The sequence below is a fragment of the Herpailurus yagouaroundi genome, unplaced genomic scaffold, assembly GCF_014898765.1.
Source record: "Herpailurus yagouaroundi ecotype Mexico unplaced genomic scaffold, PumYag 182, whole genome shotgun sequence".
NCBI lineage: Eukaryota > Metazoa > Chordata > Mammalia > Carnivora > Felidae > Herpailurus > Herpailurus yagouaroundi.
Window position 1 is genome coordinate 19,324,164 of NW_024412413.1, and position 26,706 is coordinate 19,350,869.

Here is a 26,706-nt window from a genome sequence, read left to right on the forward strand (position 1 = left end):
TGCTAAAGAGGTCCAGGCATTGCAAAGCCTATCCCTCTCCATATTCAACCCACAAGGATGAATTTTGAAATCAGTTGTTTCTGAATTAGCCAAGTTTGAAGGTTTTTGGAATCACCTTTACCACCCTACCTCCAAGCATCAGATTACTATTCTATACTACACAACAAACAAATCCCAATTATGTCTCATTAAGAAATGTATACTTTTGACAAAGAGCAATCATTACCGGTGATGGACAACAGGGATACCTCAAGGTAGGCTGAGTCACTTTCTCCTTCACCCTAAGAGAAAAACCAAAGTGTATCAGCTACTTTCAACTGGCTGACCCCTTCAATCTCTTGAAATAACCACTTAGCAAGAAGTATGTAGAAGTCCTTTGTGGATTACAAAGAACCATGTAAGCTCATTTGTGTCTTTCCTCTAATTTATAGTCCCAGGAAAAGATTATAAAAACAAAAAACAAAAAATATTGTTTACATTGCCCAAGGGACTGGTCGAGTCTCAGCTTGCCAGGGCCCGGCTGGCAAGAAGAACAAGTCTTCTGCACTGGTAGATCCTCCAACGGCAAGTGAAAGCACTGCTGAGGCCTCATGTGGGGCCAGCTGACTGGTCCCTCCCAAATCTCTCAACCATGAGGCGCCCACAGGGTTTGCCCCTAAGCAAGAAAGCAGACCCCACCCAAAGAGACCACAAATGAACCCTCACTGAGTTACTACCCCCTAGCTGCCCTAAGTATGACAATAAACCTGTCTTACAGGGAGGAAGCATCCCCAGGCTCCTGTGCCAAACATCAGGAAAACATTTGGGTTTGTAGAGGATGCCATGAATGGTTGGCCCTTCAAGCAGCAAGGCAGCCAGACTAGTTTGGTAGCAGGCCATTACCATGGGTCTGATCTTCCCTAACGAGGGAGTTCAAAATATACATGAGGATTTTGACTTTCAAAACGCCATTCTGAAGAATGGTGTCATTATGATACAAACCTAAGACTTTTTATTTAAAATATAACATTATCTTCTCTGTCAGGAATAAAGATCAAATAAATGCCAGATTGATGAGTTGGATTCTTCTGGATCAGTGGTTCACAAATTTTCTTCCATGAAGCCTGGATATCAGTGCAGAAGACCCAGGCCCCCTACCTCCCTTGGGAGGAGAGAAAGCCAAGATCCTGTCCCCCTGCCTTTGCCCAAGCCAGAGCAGTTTCACTTTTGTCTGTTTTATCTATTGATATATAAGCAATATTTGATTTAACAGAAGTTCTACTGTGACAAACAGTTTACAAAGAATTCAGGTACATTTTAAGTTCCTGTAAGCTTGTTTTGCCCTCTCTTTTAGTTGTAGAGCCAGGAAAAGTGTGTCCAAATCAAAACAAAACAAAATAAAACTAAACCAAAACCTACTTGCCAAGTAAAGAGGTCTAATTGATTTGTAAATATCAAAAGAAATTTGATTCATCATATGCCCTCTGGGCAATTAGAATCACATGAAAGATGGCCACTTAGTTCATTCTGTCTCAGTGTAGTAGTTATTCTATAAGAAAACAGAATTGATTGCTCTGGTCTCTCTAGGGTGAAAGGAGAGGAAGCCCTGTAACACTAATATTGCTACCAATTCCAAGTTCCAAGGCTTCTGGATGCAGTTAATACAAAAGCTGTTTCTTCAGAGACCATATAAGGTCCTGGAAAAGGATACTCATAGAAGGTGAACCAACATTTATTTAGGACCTGCTATATGTCAGGGGGTGTTCTAAGCACCTTTAGTGCATTTTTTCACGTAATCCTTAAAGAACCTTATAAGGAATATATTAAACCTACTTTACAAATGGGTAAACTAGGCCTCAGGAGGCTTAAGTGTCTTGTCCATAGCTACTCAACAGATCTCCTGGGCTGTCTGAGGAACTTGAACTTTGCAGGGAATAGATCTGAGTTTGAGCCCTGGCTCCATCCCTTACTGCATGAATGACCTTAAGCAACATCAGTAAAATGAGGAGCCCTTTGAAACTCAATTTGATGTTACAATGGAAGCAGTTAAGCAAAAGAGTAAACACTTGAGCCATCCTGTGCATAAAAACTATGCAAATTTGCTAAAAAGATGAAGAAAACTTGAAACATGATCTTCCTTTAATTAATATTCCTAGCAGCCTCCAAACTTAGGGAATATATAAGGAAAGACTGGGTTTGGGCATAGATAAGATCCTTGACTACAGGCTTCTGAGAACTTGAGAATTAACAAAAATAAACTGCATGGTGCATGAGTTAGTGCTAAGGAGTATAATGCAGAGTCTAGAGACACACTGTGATCCAGAAGAATCTGTGGGATCAGGAATTGTTGGGGAAGCTTCAGGAAGAGGTTGAGGTGTGTAGGTTGACCAGGTGTGGGGAGAGGAGAGGCTCCAGGGCTGGGTGGAACTGTGAAGATAGCTGATTCCCCTCTAAAGCCAGGCCCCTCTGTTTGATTTGTACAGACAAGCCCACGGGGTATGGTTCCAGCAGTCGGAGGGCACCCCAGACAGGCATCGTGGATGAGTGCTGCTTCCGGAGCTGTGATCTGAGGCGGCTAGAGATGTACTGTGCACCCCTCAAGCCTGCCAAGTCTGCCCGCTCAGTCCGTGCTCAGCGCCACACTGACATGCCCAAGGCTCAGAAGGTAAGCCAGCTGGTGGGGAGGGATCCAACATCCTCAAGAGACTGAGGTATCTTATGCCTGTGGGTAGACCAAACAGAAACTATGTCCCATAGTCTCCTGGCTTCCATGTCAAAAAACCACCATTCTCACCTCAGATGTCCATCCCTTTGGTCACTCCACATTGCAAAGTCTCCTTTTCACTGCTCTGGACAGTCTGATACTGGAAGACAATGGAGAACAGTCACTAAATGTGAGCTTTGGTATCAGATAAAACTGAAGTCCTAGCTTCACCAGTCACCAGCTGAGAGCCCGTGGCCAAATAACATAACCTATCCAAGCGTTAGTTTCATCGGTAAAACTGATACAATACCTACTGCATCAGGTCGTTTTAAGAATTAATAAATACACATGCAATTCTTTTCACGTTCTGCACAAAGTAACTGTTGGACAAGTGTTAGCGTCTGTCATAATTAAAATTAATAACAAAGCACATAACTTTTCAAGTCCTGGTATTCTGCAAAGGTGCAAAGAAAAAAAATGTGCTAAAATGGGAAGTATTTGAAACTCACATTCAATGGCAAACCTGATTAAAGAAAAATATATTAAAAACAGAAATTTCTGTTTGGTTCTCAGAACACCTAGAAATTTCTAATGATCAAAATCTGTAGATGTCTTTTTCTATGAACTAGACTTCAAACAAACCTCAGAGGTACTATTTATGCCATCCAAAGCAACATAAATCATCTAATACACATTAGCCACTTGATAAATTTTGTTGAATGGGTGAAGAAATGAGTAGAAGTGATTAAATTCTAGTAACTAAGTAGAAATCTAGAATGAGAACTAAAGAGCAGGTGGTAGGTGAAGGAGAAAAAAATAAAGTGAGGATGGGTGAGTAAGGAAAGAAAAGCTCTCATTAGGGTCTCCTTGGGGGCACTATTTAAAAAACCAAAAACCAAAAACCCAAACAAAAAAAACTGTGGTTTTACTCTTTGGAGGCCAAACTAGCATTGTGCAGAAAGCATAAGAAGAGAAACCAAGAAGTTCACAATGACACATTTACTGCTTCCTGGTTCTAAACTGCAGCTGAGCCTGGAGGAGGACCAGGGAGCTTAGCAGAGATGTGACCCCAGGGAGCCAGCTTGAATGATGGAAAGGGACTGGGCACAGTCTGGTGCAGAGAGAACACAGTAGCCAATGGGTGAGTCAGGGAGGAAGCACCACAGAAGTAACTCAGGAGAATGTGGCTGAGAAGTGTGCTTGCGGGGACAAAGGTTAATTCTTTCTCTTCCTAGGTGGCTCAGTGCCTCTCAATTTCTAGTTGGGGAGGGGGCGGGGATTAGAGATCAGTCCCAAAGTTCTAGAAGCTTGGTTCTTGTGACTGAGGCCTAGACATCCCTCCAGCACCAGTGCTGTCTCCTGTGCCACATGGATCCCGGGCATTCTGGGCTGACTCAAAGGCTCTGTCTTCTGGGACACCAAGGGAACCACCTGTTCTCAATGCAATTATTTTTGTGATGTTTACAGTATCATCCCCCATCTACCACCAAGAAAACGAAGTCTCAGAGGAGAAGGAAAGGTGGGCCAAAGAAACACCCAGGAGGGGAGCAGAAGGTGGGGACAGAAGCAAGTCAGCAGATGAAAGGAAAGAAGAAAGAGCAGAGAAGGGAGACTGGAGCTAGAAACTGAACGCAGAGGCAAAAAAGGAAAATGGAGGAGAGAAGGACTAAGCAGACAGAGGCAAGGACGATGAGAGAGAAGCAGACAGCGATAAAGAGAAGTGGGAAGTGCTATAGAGGAATGAAGAACAGTAGGCCTGGTGGAGCTAGATAATGAATGTGATGGAAGGAAGAGAAGTAACCTGTTGTAGAATGTGGATAACAAACATGGAGACAATGGAAAAGAAAAACGTAATGCTCAAGGAAGTCCAAAGAAAGACAGTGGCAAGAATGAAAAAAGAACAAAAATTATAAAAAAGGCAAATAAGACACTACATTCCCCTCCCCCCAAAAACAAATGAGAGTTAAAGAATTAAGACAAAATTCAAGGCTTTTACATGTATTTTAAAATCTTGTGTGAAGCTATTATAGAAGAATTGCCCATGTCAATATATGTCCAGAGTTAAATATTAGCCCAAAATTCTCAGCAAGACTGAATTGTGTCATAGAAGTTCCCAGATTTTCTTTCCTGCAGTGTCATTGGAGGCTGCATTTCTTAGTCAAGTCCAGGTTGAGGCCAAAGGGCATCCAGTATTTGCTTAAAGGCCTATGAGGCCTGTGGGGTAACCTGCAAGAGGAGTCATTGAACCTTTTCTTTTTTTGCACTTTGGAATCAGATATAAAAGATGTATTGGTCTGCTTGGGCTGCCATCACAATCACCACAGACTGGGTGGCTTAAGCAACAGATATTTTCACACATTTCTGGAAGCTGAAAGTCCAGGTGAAGGTGTTGACCTCATTTTAACTAAATTACCTCTGTAAATACCGTATCTCCAAATAGGAAACAGTTTAGGTATTGGGAGTCAGGACTCTAGGTACTGGGAGTCAGGACTTTAACATTTGAATGGCTGAGGAGAGACACAATTCAGCCCAGAACGGATTCCTAACGTCTGATTACTGCCTTCTGATTCTATCTCCTATAAACCTGTGTGTATGTCTATCTGTCTCTGTCACACACACGCACATACACACACAAACACACGCACAAATCTAGGTTTTCACATATGAAATCCTATGAGTTTCTGTTCCATGGAAACCCTAGGACCGTGTTACTTTAGAGCTGAAGTTCGTTGGTTCAATCCTTTCATTTTAAAGACAAGGATACAGAGATCCACAAAAGGGTAAAGATGTACTTGAGTTCTAAGCTGCCCTCCTTCTGGCCAGCAGAGAAGAGCACATAATCAACATGGACTAAGAAAGAATTCCAAAAGGAAAATATGGGGCAGAAATAGGCAGATGAAATCTTCCATTAATTCAATATTTTTCCACCAGAAGGAAGAACATGAATGAGAGCAAGGGGTTGGATTTCCCTGAGGGTAAAAAGAGCTAAGTAGAATCACAGAATTTAGGTCTTGTAAATCTTCTCCTTCAGCGTCTCTGATTTAATTAGTAGGGTGAGAGTCTTAATAGATATAAAGCAAAAAGTCTCCAGATCATCCAAATTGTGAATTATAAATGCTGAGAGAGGGTATAAGAGAAAAGTGGTCAGTCAAGCAAATAATGAGACTTTGGGTAAGAAGATGACTAAACCAAGAAGTGAAGCATTTCATCCAAGTAACCTACTTTGAAGATGTCATGGTATAAAGGAAACTTTCTGCCTGGTCCTTCATGTCCCTGCTGTATTTCTACTTCAGGATCATTCTTCCTCTATGGTCCAGTGAAAACCCAGGATTATATAATAAACATAACATAACATAACATAACATAACATAACATAACATAACAAAACATATAAGGCCATGCCCAAGACTTAGCCCAGGAGGAAAATGTCCAGTCAGAAGCATGTCAAAGCCCCAAATGGGAGCCAAGCCACTTCTGCTGTGGTTACAAAAAGCTGGCTGATCTGAAATGACAAAAGCTAGGCTGGTGCCTAGGCCCATCTAGCCAGCCACCTTATTCAGGAGATGCTGAGTTCTTCTGCTAAGACATCCATGCTTTGGAACCAGCCTCAGGCATAAGCCAATATTTACTGTGACTACCACCTGAGAGTAGCCTGCAAACACAGATGGCTCTTCAAGTTCCTCAGAAGAATTAATGATTTGTGTCCTATGGAAATGTTCCTTAGAGATTTTCTCTTCCCTATTTCACTGTTGACTGAGTAAATGTCAATTATGACTCAAGGCTTTGGATAAGCTATTAATTATCCTCTATGATAAACTTCATTCAAAAGAAGTAAGGCAAAGACTTTAAAAGAAAAAAAAAGGAATAGAACTTTCTAGTTAAAGAATGCTTAACTCTCACACTATGGCTTATAATACACTTCTTCTTAGAATGGGTTTTATCAACTCTAAAGCAGTCATCTTGAATTCCTAACATATGATTTCTGAATAATATGAACGAGGTAAACAGGAAGCATCTATTATAGTCTTTCCATCTCCTCCTTTCTAGTATCAATACTAAGCACCTAGTGATACATGGCATATAATGCTAGATGGATGGATGGATGAAATAGACGGACAAATAATTGTTATATGCAGCTTAATAGTGGAAGAGAAAGACCATAAAAATGAGTAGCATTGCTGAGATGAAATGACTCCTCTTGTCCTGGCATAGGATAGCAGGGCAAGGACACAGTAAAAAAAGGAGAACAAAGAGTTGCACTGACCCAAGTCTTGCCTGTTTAGAACTTCCCTCTATAGCTTAAATTGAAATCATTCATGGACCTACTGCTAAAGGTGGCAACTGTCTAAATAGTACTTTATAGTGAATGTTATGTACCTATCTCTCTCCTTGCTGCTTTCTTGAAGTAGGCAGAGTATTGATCATCATTTAAAATTCTACTGTTTCTCTTAGGGCAAATTGACTGTGTGTAAAACAAATGGGAAGATATAAGAAATCATGATCCTGAAATAAATTTGTTGAAAAATATTTTTATTGAGCACCTACAATGTGCCATCCTCTGTACTAGGCATGAAGGAGAGTTATAAGGACTGAAGAGGCAATAAAACACAGTAGTTAAGAATACCTGGCTAAGAACATTGCCTGGGTTCAAATCCTGATTCTCACTTACTGGTGGTGCGGCTTTGGGCAAATCATGTCATTTACCTGTGCCTTATTTTACTCATCTGTCAAATGATGGTGCTGATTGAATCTGTCTCCTACAGTTATGAGAATTTATTGAGATTATGTATGTGAATGTGTGTGCACAAACTTTTATATTGCTTAAAATGGTACCTGGCACATAGTAATCACTATTAGAGTTTTAGTTAATATTATTTTACCTAGTTCTGAAAATTTGAGCCATCTGAAAAAGAAACAGATCTCTTCATGTGGAAGTGAGTCTTGTATCACCAAAACCTTCGAGGCCAATTTTGCCAGCACTTTCTGGTGAATTTTCAGCACTTCTGAATTGTAGGGTTTCGAGCAGATGATAGAAGGGAACTCAGTGATCTAAGAGCCCTTCCAACCCGAGAACACCAGTGCTATGAATAATTCCAACTTAAATGGAAGCTCAGCTCTCCCATGTGAGGAACTGCTAACTTTTACTTCAAGGTCACAGAATGAACTTTCAAAAAACCACCATTTTTCTCAACCAGTTAAAATCAAATGTAATATGTGTTTTCATTTCATGGTGCCTGAGGAAAATTTAATTGTAGCATGAACTCCAGCTCTTACTAGTTTTAAGTAAAATTGCCAAAGTAAATAGAAATGTGGGATATTTCCGGGCTCACACAGCTTCCGGGACATTTCAGTTTCTAGGGCTGCCGATCCAGTGCCTTTCACAGGCATTTGATCTTCTTTCAAACATCTCTTGAAAACAAACAAAAGCTCATACAGCTTCGAATGTGCGTGCTGTTAGGATGTAAGGGTGGAAAAAGAAGAAAAAAAAAAAAGAGTCCTCAAAGAGACCCTTCTCCCTCCCGTCACCCCTTGACCACCTCCCTCCCACCAACCACCACCAAGAAATAATGTTTTCTTAAGTAATACATTTTGCAGTTTCTTAAGTATATTAACATCCATGGGGAAAGATGAAGTCTATTCTTTTTACTTGTCTATGTGAAAGGAATAGGGCTTTTGTACTATTTACTAGGTAACATGGAGTTGACTTTTAATCCAAGGGCAAAGTTGATAGTTTGAAGTTAAAGTGGAAGCCTTTGGTAGCAATAAGAAGATAAACTGTTTTAGGTGAAGCAGCAGCAGAATGCCCTTTTATGAGGTTAGGAATTTGGGGTAAATCATTTTCCAAAATTATAGGTAAATAGAGTTTCTTGGCTTTTCTTTCAGTGAAGAATTCCTCAGGTTGTATGCTCATCAAAATGAATGAAAGCCCAGCTACCAGATTTCTTTGAAAATCTGTGACAGTATTTACTGACCTAATAAGCAAGACAAATCCATTTTTAAAGGAGCGGGTGAGGTTAGCAAATGTTCCTCAATGGCTACCAAACTTCCAGGTCAAAATCAGCTTCTCCATCCTCAGGGTGTTAACTGAAATTTAAGCACCTTTCCCTGACATTGGGGTTCATCTTTAATGGGGCTCTGTTATGCCTTTAGTGCTACCTCACTTTTATCCACCAACCAAAAGAGATTGCTTAGAAAGACAGACTTATATTTAAACTCAAAAAGAGAGAAATAGAAATTGAGAACAGCAGGGAAATTATGTGCGATGTGGGACAATGGGCCTGTGAGTCCATATCTGATACTTCTTGAGAGCAGCCAGGAAAGTTCTCACCATATACTAGAAGCTCAATTACAGGTCTGATGGGCTACTGCTAGATAAGTAACAAAAGCTAGAAAACATTTTGGAAAATTCCTAGCTTTATTTTATTAACTAATGTGGTTACAGTTTTAAGACCTTTGGTCAGGAAACTAACTCTTTTGAAAAAGTGGAAGTTTGATAGAAGTTTGATAGAAATAAGAATGCTTATTGGTACAACCAATTAATTTCAATTTTAAATGCCCTTGCTGGTAATTTACAATCTGTAATTAACTACAGAAAATAGCTTTGAGAAGAAAGGGATTCTTTTCTCTAGCTTCTCCATGTGCGTGCGTGCGTGCATGTGTGTGTGTGTGTGTGTGTGTGTGTGTGTGTGTTTGCATAGTTTTGTGTTCTAGTATTGTTTCAATCACTAGGAATTTGGGGTGAATCACTTTCCAAAAGTATAGATAAATGCAGTTTCTTTGCTTTTCTTTCACTGAAGTCACATTCTTATGGAAAACTAATTATCGTTCAGGAGAAATCACATTATCCCTTTGTCTTCTCAAAGGCCCAGGTTTAGTACTAAGTTAAATATTATTCAGGAAATAAAGGAAACATTACTGAGGGGGCAGAAAGAAGTTGGTTTTCTTTCTGTTGTACCTAAGGGTCGAAGGATTTCAACTTCTTCCAGTCTGATCTATAGAGAAAGAGAGTGACTCTATAAATCAGAAAACAGAAACTTTCATACAGAACCAATTTGCAACTATAGAAATTTTCAGGTCTAATTCTTGACTTAGCACAAAAGTCATTGCATCCAGCCTGTCTTCGTTCCAGCATTCTCTTCCCCTATTTCTATTAGAGATTGGGGGTATTGGCAAAAACTATTAACTGCCTTTTTCTACCATGTTCCCCTTCTGTAACCATAAACGTCTAACCTCCTCAATTCACTTGGGCATACACATTCGTTCCCATTGGATCAAATAAAGCAACATACATTTATTTGAGTAGGCATGTGTCACTGTCAGTCTGGAAAGAAGGTGGCAATCGTTTCTACCATCCTCCTTGGCTCCTCTAACTGGTAGGATCAGAATTCCTGTAAGAAGGTAGGATGTTAAGAGTAAGACCTATGAAAGGCTGCACATGATGGCAACTCCTCTGTCTGGTAAAATAATACCTAAGTTCCCAATGAGGGACCAAGAGATTTTACATCAAACCCAAACTGACCAAGTGGCCCAGGCTTCCAAGATGGGATTCATATGTCAAAAGTTTTAATATAATTCTGTGTAAAATATATAAATGCTTGCATGGGGCTTTCTGTCTGGCCAGCTCCAGGAGGTCAAGCAATCAAAGACCAACCATCTCTGCCATCTGTGAAAACATGATGTGCTCTTTTCTTAGCCATAGATCACAGTTATGGCAAAACAAAAATTTCGAATGATTAGGTTCAAGACCATGGCAGGTTGAGGGTTGGACAAGAATTTCCAATCAGTTGGACTGTTGTAGACTTGGAGGGTATGCAATATTCATGTCATGGTGTGAGTGTGGCATGCTTGAGTAGTTTCATGAGGCATTGCAGGACTAGAAAAATAAGAAAAGTATAAATGAATCAATAAATATATAGCATCATACTGTTACTTTGTCAGTATTGGTTGACTTAGGCCACTAGTGGATGCTCTGGCTTGTCCTTCTGTAAATAATGACATGCTTCCTTCTTCAAACGAATATTAGGATGGAGGTAAAAGTGATGATGGCACAATGAAGCAATTCTGATTTCTAAAAACTATACACTCATGAATTGTTCTTGTGCCATGTTTTTGTCCTGGAAAAGCTCCGTCTGGCACCATGTGTGTTTACTTTTATATGCTGAAAGGCTCCCATCAACCTCAAACAGATGCAAATCACTTTAACTTGTCATAGTGTTATTTTGTTCATCCTAAAAGTTCAGACAAGCCTTCCAAACTTCCAAAATTTCTCTCAACTCAGTGAGGAGGAAAATTTAGAACACAACATTTGAGTGTTCTGCCCAGATGTGTCACACACACAAAGAATGAGTGGAGGAGGACAACACCCTTTCCTACCAATTCTGTGAACTCTTCACTATGGTGTTGAAATGACACTGAAAGGTACAACCCTGGGCCTCAGAACATTGTAAGATAAATCACTGCATACACCACTGTAAGTACCCCTGCATAAGTTGTATGTCAGATGAAACAATGGCATTTTGGAGGCTTGAGAGAAAAAAATAATCAAATCCAGTTTTTAGGTAAAAATGTGCTGAATCTTTAGCACATATCAGTGAAATTGCTAGAATCTGGTGTTTCACTTTTTAAAATACCACAACATTTGAACCTTTCAGCAATTCCAAAATCAACTCCTTCTGGGAAAGATAGTGTGCTTAATCTTTTTTTTTTTAATTTAAAAATGTAACACAAACACAAACAGCTAACTAAACAAGCTGCCCATAAAATAAACAGTCTAAGCAGACTGAACCCTGAAGTGTTTTACAACATCCTTCAAGACTATTAAAGGCAACGTAAATACCTCTTGCCAATGAGGGAAAATACCCTTCAGTGCCTTTTTTTTCCTTTTATTTCTTTCCCAGGCTTTTAAACAATTTTGGTAGTGATTTCTTACATCACAGACAGAAATATTTAAATGGAGTCAGGTGGTATCTTTTGAAGAGTAAGAAAGTTGCTAAATCAGGATAATCTGTGAATAATTATGGGACAAATATAAATTCCCTAAATCCCGGGGATTCCTAGGGATGCACCAGTCACTAAAAAAAAAGAGGTATACATCTGCTATCCCAGCACTCAAGGGAGCTCTGAGCACCCAATAAGTAGATTTCCTTTCTCCAGCCAGGGAAAGGACAGCACCCTGCCATGGGATGCTCTTTGACAACAATAACTATAAAAATGGGGGTGGGCAGTGAGAACACCTGGTATTTATTAAGCACAAGCCCTGTGGTAAGGTTTATAGTGAATTATTTCAGCAAATCTTCACCATTAGCCTGTAGGGTAAATACTAAAATTATCCCCATTGTATAGATGTAAAAACCTGGGCTGAGTAAGGCTAAAAGTCTTGCCAAAGTCTTGCTCTAACAAGTGGCCAGACCAGAATCTATACTCAAAATGGACTCCATTGTGTTAACCATGTACCTCCCTCTCTTTTCTGCATTTTTCCATTGATATTTCTTGTACCACAACCTACTAATTGTGAGTTGCAAGACAGGAGGGGCTCTGTGCTGTTTGTCCTTGTGAAGAGGACAGTAAAAGTAGGACACCATGCAAGGGTTGCTATTGGCCTGAACTCTATTGTGCTACTTCTTCAGAAAAATTTAAACAATTTAGCAAGAATTTCCTGGTTTGCTATGTTTGCTCAAAGCACCATATCTATGGGGAGGGGAGAGAGATGAAGGAGACACGCTACTTGTGCTCAAGGAGCTTACTTTTCAGTGGGGAAACAAACACATACATTACTCTGTAGCACATCAATACTCCAACAAAGATAGAGGCAGAGTAAACTCCGATAGCAAAGAAGCCTGAGCAGACTGATGTTGCTAATAAATGAGTTCACAGAATAGATCAAAATCAAGGGCCCTTGAAATAGTAGGCTTTCTCGCACACAACTATGCCAGGTAAATGTGTAAGGGTAAACACATGCACTCATAACAACATTATGAGGTGGGTGCCCTTACCCCACTCTTTCGTTTTACAGAAGAGGAAACTGAGAAGGAGAGAACAATATAGTGATTGTCAAAGGTCCCTTAATTCCTACGTGGGGAGATGGGATCTATACCAGGTATGTAAGCCTAGGTCTTTGGGGAAACCAAGATGAGACTAGGCTAAAAGAGTAGGATTTCATTAGGAAAAATACCAGTGTGAAAGGAAATAGGGGAGGAACGAGGAAGCCTGGGCAAGCCCTCAGAACACAATGCAAGTCTGACCCCAAGTGAAGGAGAAGGGGAGGGAGAGAGAACATTGGGTGAAAGTGTCCTATACCGCCATACAGGCTAAGGAAAAGTTCAGAAAAGTCACTAGGGAGTCCTTGAACCGAAAGTTTGCCAACAAAGGAATCTCGTGTTTCTCAGGAATGAGTGACCTTCTATCCCCACCAAACTCAGTCTTGGCATTGGGTGAGGTGCCAGCTCTGGGCCATTCCCCATGGCTAGAGGAAAGGGTAATATTGGAAAAATGGCCATTACCATCATAACCACAGAAAAAGTAGGATGAGGTAACTTCCAAAAAAAATAAGAGTCTGAACAGACTGACATTGTGTCCAGTCTATATACCTCTCACTTTGCTAGAGAGGCAACCATCCTACCAGCCTCTCAGAATGTGCACCTTTGTCCTTTGGTTTTAAAAGTCACACCCCAAAGCGCTGAGTAGATTGCATGACACTTACTCTCTTGGCTCCCAGAGATGAAAGGCTGACCCAACTCTCATGGAATTTGAACTTGTGATTCCCTGAAGTAAAGAGATATCAAAGTTGATACTGAAATATTTAAACCACGCTCCACAATTTCATGTGTCTCCAGGCGAAACCAGCAAAATAGCTATAACATGGTTTTTTCAACAGGTAAAGAGCTGATATGTGGGTGATCTTTCCAATTATATGATCTTTTTTCCTCATTTTGCCCTTTTTAACAGAAGGTCAATGCTGAATTATGACTTTATGCTATACAATAGCTGCTGATATTCCATGCTGGACAATAACTTCCCAGCATTTTTTTATAGGGCGCCAGGCTTTTCTTAGACTTTATGTCATACAATACTTACTTGTTTGGAGTAGTTGAGATGGAAACAGTCTATTGAAAACATCACTACTTCCTTTCTGAAATTTAAAGAGACTATTATCATCCTTCTTTTAGATACTGTTTCTCAGGCAAAATCTCATAAAGATAGGCAGCAAAAAAAAGGGCTTATAATATCCACAGGGTTCACTCTTACTAATTGAATATTGTGCTACTAGATTTCTATCAATAATAATAGACATGGGGCCCAACTCACACTTGTGGTCAGGGAGGGCACCCTACCCCTGAGTTTAGAGTCTTGCCTTACCCTTTAAACAAGAATCTACCACCATCTGGGATCATGGGCAGCTCATAACATTGTCAGTTATTGTCATTGGAAAGAGATTTGGATTTTGAAACACCCAATATTGTTTTATCTTTTGGGGAAGCAATATGGTAGAGTGGCTAACTGATGAGCTCCAGAATCAGAGGGAACTGGTACAAATCCCAACCATGGTCACATCTTCCTTATAAAAAATTAGGCAAGTTTTCTAAGACACAGATTCCTTCAAGGTAAAATGGGCAAGACATAGTGTCCATCCCCAAGAGAACTAGAAGAATTAAGAAAAATATATGCAATTAACATACATAATATAGTGCCCAGCCCCTAAGTGATAAAATTATCTTATTTAAATAATAAATTGTTTTCTTATTAGTCCTAGGTCTATCAGTTTGTTCTTATGTGACCTCAAGCAAGTCACCAAATGTTAGCAAGCCTCAGATTATAAATGGATTGAAGCAAATAATATCACCTTACTAGAGATCACTGTGTAAAGTATAATGTGTCTGCAAATGTTAATCAAGGTTACTGTTACTGCCATTGTTATTAGCTCTCGGTGATCTTTTTAATCAAAAAGTTTGTGGATTGTTTTCCTTTATAAAGTTAGGAGCTAGGATAAGAGCCAAGAGACAATGGGAGAATGTGAATGTCATGCAACATTTCAGGGCATTTTTCTGCTTCCTAAATATCTGTGCATGGTACATAATGTGTTAGAATGTATATCACATATTAGGACCTTGAAACATATTCCCTGATGAGTTGGTTTCCTTCAGAGTGATAAATTTCCTCAACCAACCTGAGTGAGCTAGAGGACGAACTTTTTTTTTTTTTTTTTAATAATCTTACCTTCCCTGGTGTCAATAGGAAACAGTATTTACTCACTACTGTTTTCCTTTCAAAAATCTGTCTAGTTGCATACTAGAAACAGTTTCAGCTGGTTTGTTTGTCTTGGACAAGCTGTTGAAGTGAAAAGTTTTTGCTTGGCTGAATGTGGGACAGTTTCATAACCCTCAAGAAGTGCATTGAAAGTGGGTGCCAGCTCCGGCTGCTTCTAACATGCCTCCACTTGCTGCCCATTGTCAAGGGTGGCCAGCATAATTAAATTAAGACAATGAGCAAAGCAACAGATGCGACTGAGATCAAATCCCTGAGTGCTTTTGTTTTGTCACCATCATTGTCTGCAACAAAGAAGTCACATGTGAGAACCTGGGAAGAGAGCCAAATGCAAACCAGACAACATCCCAGCTGGTTTTGAATGGCCTCCACCTTACGCGTTTGTGCATGGGAACCATGCTACTTGGAGCAATGTCTGCTCTACTCAAGTGAGTTTCTGCTCATGGTTTTGCTGCAATGCCCAAACAGACCCAGAAGAAATGGGCCAGAGTATCCCTGTGCTCAGACTGACACTTTACACCTCCACTTTGAGAGAAAAGAGAAAGAATCTCTCTGTTGGGGAAAAGGATAAGATCTATATGATTGACCAATCTAAAATCAATCCTTTTTGCTGTGGCCTTCATGAATCTGAAGAGGGAAATATAGAAGACACCTGAATTTTTTTATTCTGTAAATCTGGGATTAATTTGGTTTGAGAGAAAGATTGGAGATTAAGCACCTCCTTTGGCTTTCTTTTAATTTGTTACTATTTCATTCTTGAGCATTTTCCTATGTGGGCATTATCCAGATTCTTAAAAACCTTCTTTTCCAAGCTGGTATGCCTGTTAAACAGAAAAAAAAGGCAAACTCAAATTAGTATATTTCTAGACCTGTTATTTGGCTAGCAGTTTGGTAGAGAAGTGGTATCCTTAATAATCACCATTTTGGGAGCCACCTACCATCAGCAGGGTCCACTGAGTATTGAACAGAAATGTTTCAAGGAGTTTGGGACAGTAGTGATCCTACTGTGTAGCCCCATTTGTCTTTCTTCCATTTGTCGGGAGAATTCCTAAGCAAGCAGAATAACATGTAAGATTAGAAATACAAACTTACTGGTAGCTTAACAGTAGATGTTTTGTACAGCAACATATGAACATTAAATGGACTTGGTAAAGTTGTATGATATTTGGGGGAAAGTGCCAGGATTTTAAACAGATGGCATTTCAAGCTATCCTGTACAAATGCCAAACTTCCTCCCACAAGCTTTTTTCGATGGCCACTGAGCTAGTTATTTTAATAAACATATTTATACAATGACACTATCTTCCTTCTATTCAGTCAGTACAGGATATTGACCACCAACTTACAAAGTGCTAACTAGTTTTTCTGAAGGACTTGGTGATAACTCTAATGTTCCAGGTAGAGCTGGAAAATATGTGTAAGAAAAATTACCAATCTCTATGGGCCTTAGCCAATAGATATTATTTCCAGAGACTGTAGTTAATTTTGTTCCAGCTTCTCACACTCTGCAGGTCTCAGGTCTGAGCAATCTCCAAGGTCCTTACAATGACCTCTAAGTTCCTAAGAATGATTGGATTGAGAGGTCGTTACCTTAGCCAGGAGGAAGAATTTGGAGATTCCAGACATCATAATAAGCACTCTTGTTTTGGGTCATGATGAAAGCATGTTCTGGGGAAAAGGGATACCACGGATTCTTGACCTCACTTTGTACCAATAACTATTCATTATGTTCTCCTCTAAGGTCCTCCTGGCTAGAGGTGAAACCAAGAGGAGAAGCACCTTATGTTTATGCATGCAAATGCCATTTCTTCCTGGATTTAATTACATCTGATTTGTCTAAATAAACTTTGCTATTTAAATATATTCATGGATAAAATAATAACCATAAGAAAAGCATAATGACTTCATTCTTCACATTATTACAGGGTCCATTATGGTCATCCATTTAATTAATTCTCTAGCTATTTATTGAGCAACTGCAATATTCCAAGCATGTTTTGGACATACGGATATAACAGTGAACAGACAAACACGTCTCTCTAGGGCTTCTATTTTAAGCAAAACTCAATATTCCTTGGATAACAGCATTGTTTGCTAATAAGTGAATGGTAGCACCAAAGCAAGGAACCAGGGTTTTTAGTCCAGGAAGGTGACTTTCCAATGAAGATGAAAAAATAATAATAATGAGTAAATAATAATAATAATAATAATAGCTGATACTTACATGGTGCTTACCATGTGCCAGGACTATTATAAGTCTACTTATATACTAATACTAATTCTTTAATTCTTTTTTTAATATGAAATTTATTGTCAAATTGGTTTCCATACAATACCCAGTGCTCATTCCAACAGGTGCCCTCCTCAATGCCCATCACCCACCCTCCCCTCCCTCCCACCCCCCTAATTCTTTAATTCTTCATCCTACAGGTAGGAACTATTATTATGCCAGTTTATAGATGAAACTGAGACACAAAAGACTGCCATTTGCACAAGTTCACACATAACTAAACATGGAAGAGCCAAGATTTGAACCCAGCTCAGTATGTCTGTGATTTGATAGATTCTAAATCAATTATAAAACCTCCCAATCTTCTACTTCTAAAACTTTCCCTCTGTCCAAAGAAGAAAAAAATAAAAATGAAAAAGAAATGTCTCCTTTTTACAATAATTAAAATAGAACAAAATGCAATAAAACAATAGAGGATGACCCCAGAATGTGTTCCTTTTTTAATTTTTTTTTTTTCTTTCACCGGGGAAAGATGCCACAGGCCAGAATTCTCAATTTTTCAGAATCTCCTACCTGTCAACGAATCTGTGATGGCAGCAGTTGAATAGAAACATATTTCTGTGTGTTCATAAAGCAATTTGTGGTCCTCATGACACCAAGGGACATAAAAGTAGCCTGAGTGAGGTTCGACTAAACTAAAAACTAAAGGCTTATCCACTTCTTTCTTAGGAAAAAAAAAAAAAACAGACCCAAGCTCTCTATGAGATTGACTGATGAGGCATAAAATAGGAAAGGTTGAGACCCCATGTTATAAATAGATGGGTAGGGTACATAAAACTTCAAGTTAATGTCACTTTTTCTCCTTTATTTTTAGGAAGTACATTTGAAGAACGCAAGTAGAGGGAGTGCGGGAAACAAGAACTACAGAATGTAGGAAGACCATCCTGAATTGTGAAGAATGACACGCCACCGGCAGGATCCTTTGCTCTGTATGAGTTACCTGATAAACACCAGAAGACCTACCAAAAAATAAGTTTGATGACATTTCAAAAGATGGGCATTTCCCCCCAATGAAATACGCAAGTAAACATTCCAACATTGTCTTTAAGAGTGATTGTTAAAAGCTTTGCACCTTGCAAAAATGGTCCTGGAGTTGGTAGATTGCTGTTGATCCTTTAACAATAATGTTCTATAGAGAAAAAAAGAAATATATATATATATATATATATATATATATATATATATATATATTTCTTAGTCCCTGCCTCTCAAGAGCCACAAATGCATGGGCGTTGTATAGATCCAGTTGCACTAAATTTGTCTCTGAGTCTTGGCTTCTGGAGCCATTCATTCAGCAGCCTTGTCTAAGTGGTTTATTAATTTTTTTTTTATTTGCACTTCTTTCTACACAACACAGGCCGTTTGTTTTACAGTGTCTGATAATCTTGTTTGTCTATCTTCACCCCCTCTCCCACCTCATCATCTTTATATTTGCCAAATTTGGCCTCCTCAAGAGCAGTAACAAGCAGTCAAGTAGCACACCCAAAAGATTTTAACCCAAAAGATTCCATCTGTGGCATTTGTACCAAATATAAGTTGGATGCATTTATTTTAGACACAAAGCTTTATTTTTCCACATCTTGCTAAAAAAATGCAAGTAGTTGCAGTTTTGAGGCCAATCATTTTTAGGCATATGTTTTAAGCATAGAAAGTCTCAAACTCTCAACACTTCTTTCAAATGATGAGTTAGTGTGCAACCTAATTAGTAATTTCTCTCTTTTTATTTTTTCCATATAGAGCACTATGTAAATTTAGCATATCAAGAATACAAGATATATCACAAACAGTATGTAAAACTCTGTTTTTTAGTACAATGGTGCTATTTTGTAGTTTGTTATATGAAAGAGTCTGGCCAAAACGGTAAAAGGTGAAAGCAAAACAAAAGAAGCCTGGAGCCAAAAATGACACAAAGGGGAAGGGTACTAAAAATCCATCCATTTGGGAAAGAAGGCAAAATTCCTGCAATTATGCCTTCCAAGAGAAACTTAAGACACAAAGTCCGCTGATGCAAATTTGATTGGTGAGTCTAGAGAGGAGTGGAAAACGCAGAAGGCTAGGAATTTAATGTCCTGGTTTCTATTTCTCACTGAAGAAACAAACATCTGCCGACTCTGTCTTGGACTCACCGCTGTGTGACTTTGGGCAAGTCACTTCACCTCTCTGTGCCTCAGTTTCCTCATCTACAAAATGGGGGCAATATGCCATCTACCTACCTCACAGGGGTGGTATGAGGATTAAAAAGATAAAGCTCCAGATTTTCTCCTGGGTTGCTATGAGGGCACACGGTCAGAGCCCTTGAGTTGCTGGGATGCCAGGAATTCTATAAACAGCCCATCCGCAATATAGCTAGACAATTGATTAGCCAAATGCTCCTGACATGCTCATTCTTGTCAATGAAGCTATCCAATGAACTATCCAACTATCTGGTTGTTAAAAGCTAACAGCTCCATCTCCTTTAAAACAGTTTTCAAAATAACTTAGAAATGTCTGGTTTACATTTGATCTGAATTCTGCGTTTGGATTTATGAATACAAAGTGAAAAGAGAGAAAGGAAAAGGAAAAAAAAAGATTTCCACCAGTGAAACAGCAACTACTCCATCTGACTCTTCCGGGCAGTTACTAGTAATGTGGTAATACTTTTTGCGATATTATAAATGATACTTTATTCATTTTGAACAACATAGTTATTCTTTCTCTTTGGGCAATCTAAAAAAACGGTTTCAAATATTTAAGATTTCAAATATTTAAATAATATCTAATTTTTAAAAATCACAAAATTACTTTAATAAATTTGTGCTTCTACTTAGCTGTATTTACTTATACATATGTATTTTTTTAATTTATGTTAAAATATACTTGACTAGAGTTGCTAGTTGAGAGGCAAAATTTTCCTTCAAAACTAGAAATTTTCCTTCATGTCTGCTTACAGAAGTGACCCCTGACCCGCTGTGGGTGCATCTTATCCATTCAACTGAAAATTGATATCAAGAAAATCCAACAGAGAGGACAGGCCCATGGTGGGCTAGAAAATGTTTCCCATCTACTTATCAAGATTTTCTTATTAGAACAATGAATCATCCATCATTTAGATCTTTTTATCTGCCTTCAAACTTTTTGGTGAAAAGCAACCAGGCTTGATTACTTCATGCAAATTGTATCCCTTTTATTCTTAGAAAGTGTACATAGAAAACAAAAATAACATCTTTAGTTTTCATCCCACTGGTTCACCTCAGGGTTGAGAGGCCAGAAAAAGTCTGACTTCCTGGATCTTCAAACATACCCAAAAGAAGGCCTATAGAGCAGGTACCCCTGCTCAGCCAAAAAGTGTTTAAACCCTCAGACCCTCAGCATTATTTGAATTGAGCACCTCTGTCATGCTGAGCAATGTTCTGATCACTACAGAAAAATGTAAAAGAAACTGTAACTCATTTTTGCCCTTCATCTATTTTCCAGACAGATGTGTTCTATGGAATTAGGTGCTTGACCCCTCTTCCCAAAATGGCACTTCTGGTTTTTATTTCATGTTCTTTATGTATACCTTCTAAAATTACTGTTTCCCAGCAAAACTTTACCTGTAATCCTCTGCAGACCTATGAGTTTCCAGACACAGTTGAATATGGTAATTCTAAGAGTGTCTATGACTTATTTGATTCACTTAATAATTCTATTCACAGCCAAAAATATCCCAGTGAGGAAAGCTTAAATGTGCAAAGTCATATTGTCTTTCTTAATTTTTCCAACATATAATCCTCTCCTTTATATCATAAATCAATGAATTGAAAATTAACTAACTATACTAACTCAACTATCTTATTTTAAAATGAAATAAAACTAGACGACAAATCAATGTAAAACTTCAAAAGTCAGTTGATGCCATACTCTACAGCAGAATGACACAGGATTGATAGAAAGGAGCACCTGAAATTTCACAAGTCAAAACTTTTATAAGCTTTGCTTTTGATTTCTCAAATGAGGCAATTTCAAAATGTTTATGAAAAAGCTGTCAATACTGGTAATAACAGACTTAGTTCTAGTTTAACTGACAATACTGAATTACCTACATCAAATCTCTGTTCCCAATTCCCCAAATAATAGAACAGTATCTTTTGAAGAGTTTAAGATGAGGAGGCTCCACTGAAAAAGTTAATGTATCTTTACATCAGAATCTACTCTTCTAGAGATAAGAGAAAAATTTGCAATACCCACTCCTCCATACACACATGCATGTGCATGTATGTATACACACACACACACACACACACACACACACACACACACGCTCATCCTAAGAGTCCAATGGAATACTCAGAAGAAATCACTTCCTTGGAAAATCTTATTGGAAAAAAAAAAAAAAAGCCTGGCCTCCCTTGAGAATCCATCCCCTCCTTGGAATGTCAATGTTTATGTAGATGAAACCATCTCATGCACTGTGGCTCCAGGGTTTCTGTTACTAGTTTATGCACTTGGGAGACTGCTTGAATGGAAGATGTAGCACATTTTGCTTTCCCATTTATTGTTTGGCCAGCTATGCCAATGTGGTGCTATTGTTTCTTTAAGAAAGTACTTGACTAAAAAAAAAAAAAAAAGAGAAAAAAAAGAAAAAAAAGAAAGCATAGACATATTTTTTTAAAGTATGAAAACAACAATTCTATAGATAGATGGCTTAATAAAATAGCATTAGATCTAGTCACCACCACCTTTCAACTTTTTATCACTCACAAGTAGCGTACTGTTCACCAAATTGTGAGTTTGGGGGTGTGGAGGCAGAAGATGGCATTTTTCTTAAATTAGAAACCTCCATTATTCTGCTGGCTCTCAAACTCAGAAAAATTAGCAATATATTATCCAATCTAAATACCTTAATCAAGAGCATAGAGTATAAATGGAGGGCGGGGAGGACCTTACAGGCAACTGGCAGAACAAAAGATGATAAAGTTACTTATTGATTTTTGTGCTCTCTGCTCTAAAAACGGATATTCAGCAAGTGGAGAAAATAAAAACAAAGAGAAAAAATGCATAGATTAAATCTGCTAAAAATAGCTTCTGCCATATCCCCCTTAAGTCATTCTTTGGCATTTACTGGTTTATAGAAGATATTCTCCCTTCATCTAAACATCTCAAAGAGCAGTAGCTCTCATAAAAAGCAATCACTGATCTCATTGGGAAGTGTTGGAAAGTATTTCCTTATGAGATGGGGGTTATCTACTGATAAGGAAAGAGAAGAATTTATGAGAAATCGTTGAAAGAGATGGCTAACAATCTGTGAAGATTTTTTTGTTTTGGGGTTTTTTGTTTTGTTTTGTTTTTTACTTTATACAGTCTTTATGAATATCTTAATGTTCAAAAATGACTTGGTTCTTCTTTTCTTTTTTTATATTGGAATGAGGGATGATAAGTTAAACCCACATAGACTCTTTAAAACTATAGGCTAGATAGAAGTGTATGTTTGACTTGTTGAAACTATAATCAGACTATTTAAAATGTTTTTGCTATTTTTAATCTTAAAAGAGTATACTAATTTATTAGAGACAGATCCTGTTTGGCTCTTTTCATAAGAAAGAACATTCCCACTCAAATCACCTGTGCTTTCCCAACAATATTTTCAAAAGATAAATCTGATTTTTTAATACAAGAATTCTTTATGCCCCTTGCCTGCAATGATCATGAAGTTCAGAATATGAGGGGGCAAAAACAAGAAGAAAATTTAGTTGATTCTTTGTTTTTGGTTTGTTTGTTTTCAATGCTAGTGTTTAATCTTATAGTACATATTTGCTTATTGCTATTTTAATATTCTAAAAGACTTTCCTATTAGGTATTAGAAACTGATACATAGGTATTTTTTGTGTGTGTGATTTCTATTTAAAAAAAAAGGATATGAGAAGACTGTCTGAAGCTTTAAGTGCATATGGTACAGGATAAAGATACCAACTGAAATAACCAAGTCCTATCTGGAACAATACTTTTTTTGGGGAAACCTCTCATAGATAAGACAGAGGCCCAGGGAGTTTTTGAAACTGTTTCTATTCCTCCCAGTCATTCATTTAGTATCTCCCTCAAAATTTTATAAAGGGGTGACCAGGCTGAAACCCTGGAATTAAAGGGACCTCTTTAAAAATAAATACTCCTCATGTTCCCTCTTAATTTATGGTTACACATTGATCTTAAACATGGTCCTTCTTTCTCCCCGTTCTTCAGCTGTCATTGATACGGTCTTTGAAGGGAAAAAAAATTTTTTTTCATTTGAAAATGGAGAACACAAAAGTCCAAATGTTACTGCCCAATTGAAATGTGATTTAAGATGGAGATAGTTTCTCCTACTTAGTCCTTGCTGAATCACCTGTCACCTTCAAAATGACCTTTCATAAGACTTAGAATCTGCCCTTTTTTTTAATCGCCCAGGCCTACTGTAGCCTAAAAGTAAACATTATATTAATTTTATTTTACCCAAACTACACTGATGTAAAAGTAGGAAAAATAAAAACAAAACTCAAAATCCCTTCCAAGCCACCCACTGGCCCCCTTTACCTACCCAGTGCAAAGTCACTTCTGTGAATCTCTTAATCTGATTTTGTTTGGATATTTATCTTGTACCTGCTGCTAAACACACTGCAGGAGGGAGTCTGCAACCTCAAACTGTCTACTCACATCTCTTATCTGTGTCTGTGTATCATTAAAATGTCTATTCAAAATATTAAAAACTTTCAAACACCATGCAGCTTGTATGCAGTTTACATAAAGGCCCCAAGTACCATGTCAGATCTCTTGTTACTAAGAGAGTTAATGAACTATGAGAACTGGGATTATATCATGTGTTTTGATTCATATGTTTGTTTGTTTTTTCACACCTACAAACCAGGTGTGATAAAGACACTTACAGACACTGAATTTTTCCCTGCTACTTTGGAACAAGAAAATAATGATTGGTCATTCATTATATCTGTCTTAGTTCAAAGGCATTTTTTATTAAATTAATTCTGATTGCATTTGAAATCATTATTCATTTATGGCAGAGGATATCAATCCTAATGACTTCTAAAACTGTAACTAACTGAATCGTTATCTTACATTTACTGTTAAGTAACCATATTTGGAAAAATGTATGGCTAGAGCGTCATAATAAAATGATATATCTTTCTTTAGTAATTACATTAAAATGAATCATGTTTGATTAATTAGTTCTTTTGGACAATGTTGGTGTAATGTGTCATTCCTTAAGAATTCTATTGTTATGTAGCATTTTTATTAATTAAATCACTGCAACAAATAAACAAAAAAATTTACCCACAAAAATAAAACTAATCATATACCAGGATGGAGATATCTTATAGAATTTACAGATTATATTTAACAATAAATGTTTCAAAGAACTTGTACAAACTATGTAAAAGATGTATGAATTGTACAATATATGCATTAACAATAAAGCAGGTTTAAGTAACTGACCCCACTCACTGTAACCCAACAGTGAGTTATAATCCATGACACAAATGGTCTGGGAAAAGATTTTCTATCATGTAGGACACACCTACAAGTAGCATTCAATACACTCCCAATATTGTGTGGTTCCATGAGAATGTGGTCTCTCAGCATTGGGTTTTTATTTCAATAAATTTTTCTAACTCTTTACTGAATATCAAACTCATAGCAGTATTTGTGGAAGCACAAAGTGGAAAGATCAGTAATTTCCCTCTTGTTATATGAAAGCATTTCATTCTATTTGCCTTTTCTTAAACCTCCCATGAACTATTTGGAAAGTTACCTAAATGTCTAAAAGGCTCAGGAGTCTCGCACTTATTTTAAGAAACTCCTAGCAATACCAGTTTATTATTTTCCCACGTGCAGCTCACCGTTACTCTGTGACTCCCTCAGAGTTTCTGCGGCTCTCCTTTGACACTGACATTTTCCAGGCCTCCTTGTCCTATTTGTGCTCAGCATCTTGCTTCCAGTGGCCATGAGCTTCTAACCGCATTGTTTCTCTCCACCTTCCCCCTTAGACAATACTTTTCTCCCTTCCTTCACACTAGGCTAATGTGGGTACCGCCTTTCACTGAAGGCTCTGGGGATGATGAAGTGGGAGGCAATTAAGCATGGGGCAGAAATCTGCTGCCAATGTCAAACATCACTGTCACTAAAATCCATTAAGGAATCTCTGGCTGCTCAAGTGTCTCTTGTCATTTTAGTAAGACCCCTTCCTCTCCTCAGCAAACTCTGCCTGGAATTACTTCCTATTCAATCCTTCAAACTCTCCCTTAGAAAGAACTTTCAAGGACATTCTATTTCATTCTCATGCAGAGCAATCTTCCCCGTCACAGCTTCACCCCTGGTGGGAGTGGGAGGAGGGCCTGCTCACTTTTTATTACTGAATATGCCCCAAAGGTGATTTTTCCTAAACAAAAGAGCAATTCTGTCCCTAAGAGGAATTTTGTCTTCCTTCAAGGTCGTCTGAGCAAAATTGCAGCTGCTTTTTTAAAATGACATTTTTGCTTTCCTGTAAGATCTGTAACAGTGGTAATATTGTTGATTAATAATATTAATATTTGCTGAGCACTTACTATGGGTCAGTCACTATGCCAAGTGGTTTACCTCTATTATCTCATTAGTCCTTATAAAAATTCTGAGTCAGGCACTGTTATGAACCCTATTTTACAGATGAAGAAATGGAAACTCGAAGACATTATTTAACTTACTGAAGGTCACAGGGTGGGCTTAAATCTGGAATTGAGGACATCAAAACCTGCGTTTTTACTATTTTGCCATTCATGCCTCAATCCAGACCCAAGGTCAGTTCCATATACTGACAGATACATTCTTGTTAAAGTTTGGTTTTACATGCTATAGGAAAAAATATAGTTAATTGCACCTTTGAGTGATAATTTATCAATATTATATTCTGAACATAAGTAAGCATTTTTGCTCAATAACCAACGTATCTAACTGGGCCTTCAACCCTACCTGTCGCCATTTCTCTGCTCATTCACACTGCAGTGTCACTTCCTGATAGTCCTTCATATAGTGATTGTAACATCCCATGGTAAGCCAATCTCGGGATTCCTCAATGAGGAGGTATGACTTGGGTCCTTATACAGTCCAGAAATGAACCATTCCCACATAAGTAAAACTAGAAGCTGATGATGAAGAATCTCGCCAAGAACTTTGGCAACAACATGCCTATTGTTCTCTTGACAGCTTATCACAGCCAGAGTGGTCTCCAGGGACATGGTTGAATTGGGGCTTCGTAGACAAATGTGGATTCAAGGGGTGAGTTTCATGAGACACATGTTCTTATATCCCTGCCCTTCAAAAGGGCCTTAATTATACCACTCTAGGGCTTCCCAGCGGGTATAATGCTAGCCCCAAATGGCATTTTGGAAACATGTAAGGACATTTGGGGTTGTCAGTCATGATGATTGAGGAAGGCATTATTGGCATTTAGCTGGACAGGGGTTAGGACTCCAGACATTTCACATAGATG

At 38.3% G+C, this 26,706-nt stretch overlaps 1 protein-coding gene across 5 annotated transcripts in view; it reads left to right on the forward strand.

Moving 5' to 3' along the window:
* Nucleotides 1-24,676, forward strand: part of IGF1 (insulin like growth factor 1) — a 78,108-nt gene extending 53,432 nt beyond the window's left edge. For 2 of the 5 annotated variants that reach the window (XM_040491061.1, XM_040491062.1), the window contains exons 3-4: nt 2,463-2,644; nt 4,151-7,210. In XM_040491061.1, coding sequence (XP_040346995.1) covers nt 2,463-2,644; nt 4,151-4,312 — 344 coding nt within the window. In that variant the 3' untranslated portion in view covers nt 4,313-7,210. Of the gene's footprint in view, nt 1-2,462; nt 2,645-4,150; nt 7,211-18,048 lie in introns of those variants that run through there. The other 3 variants (XM_040491064.1, XM_040491065.1, XM_040491063.1) reach the window with 2 other exon arrangements.
* The last annotated feature ends 2,030 nt before the right edge of the window (nt 24,677-26,706 follow it).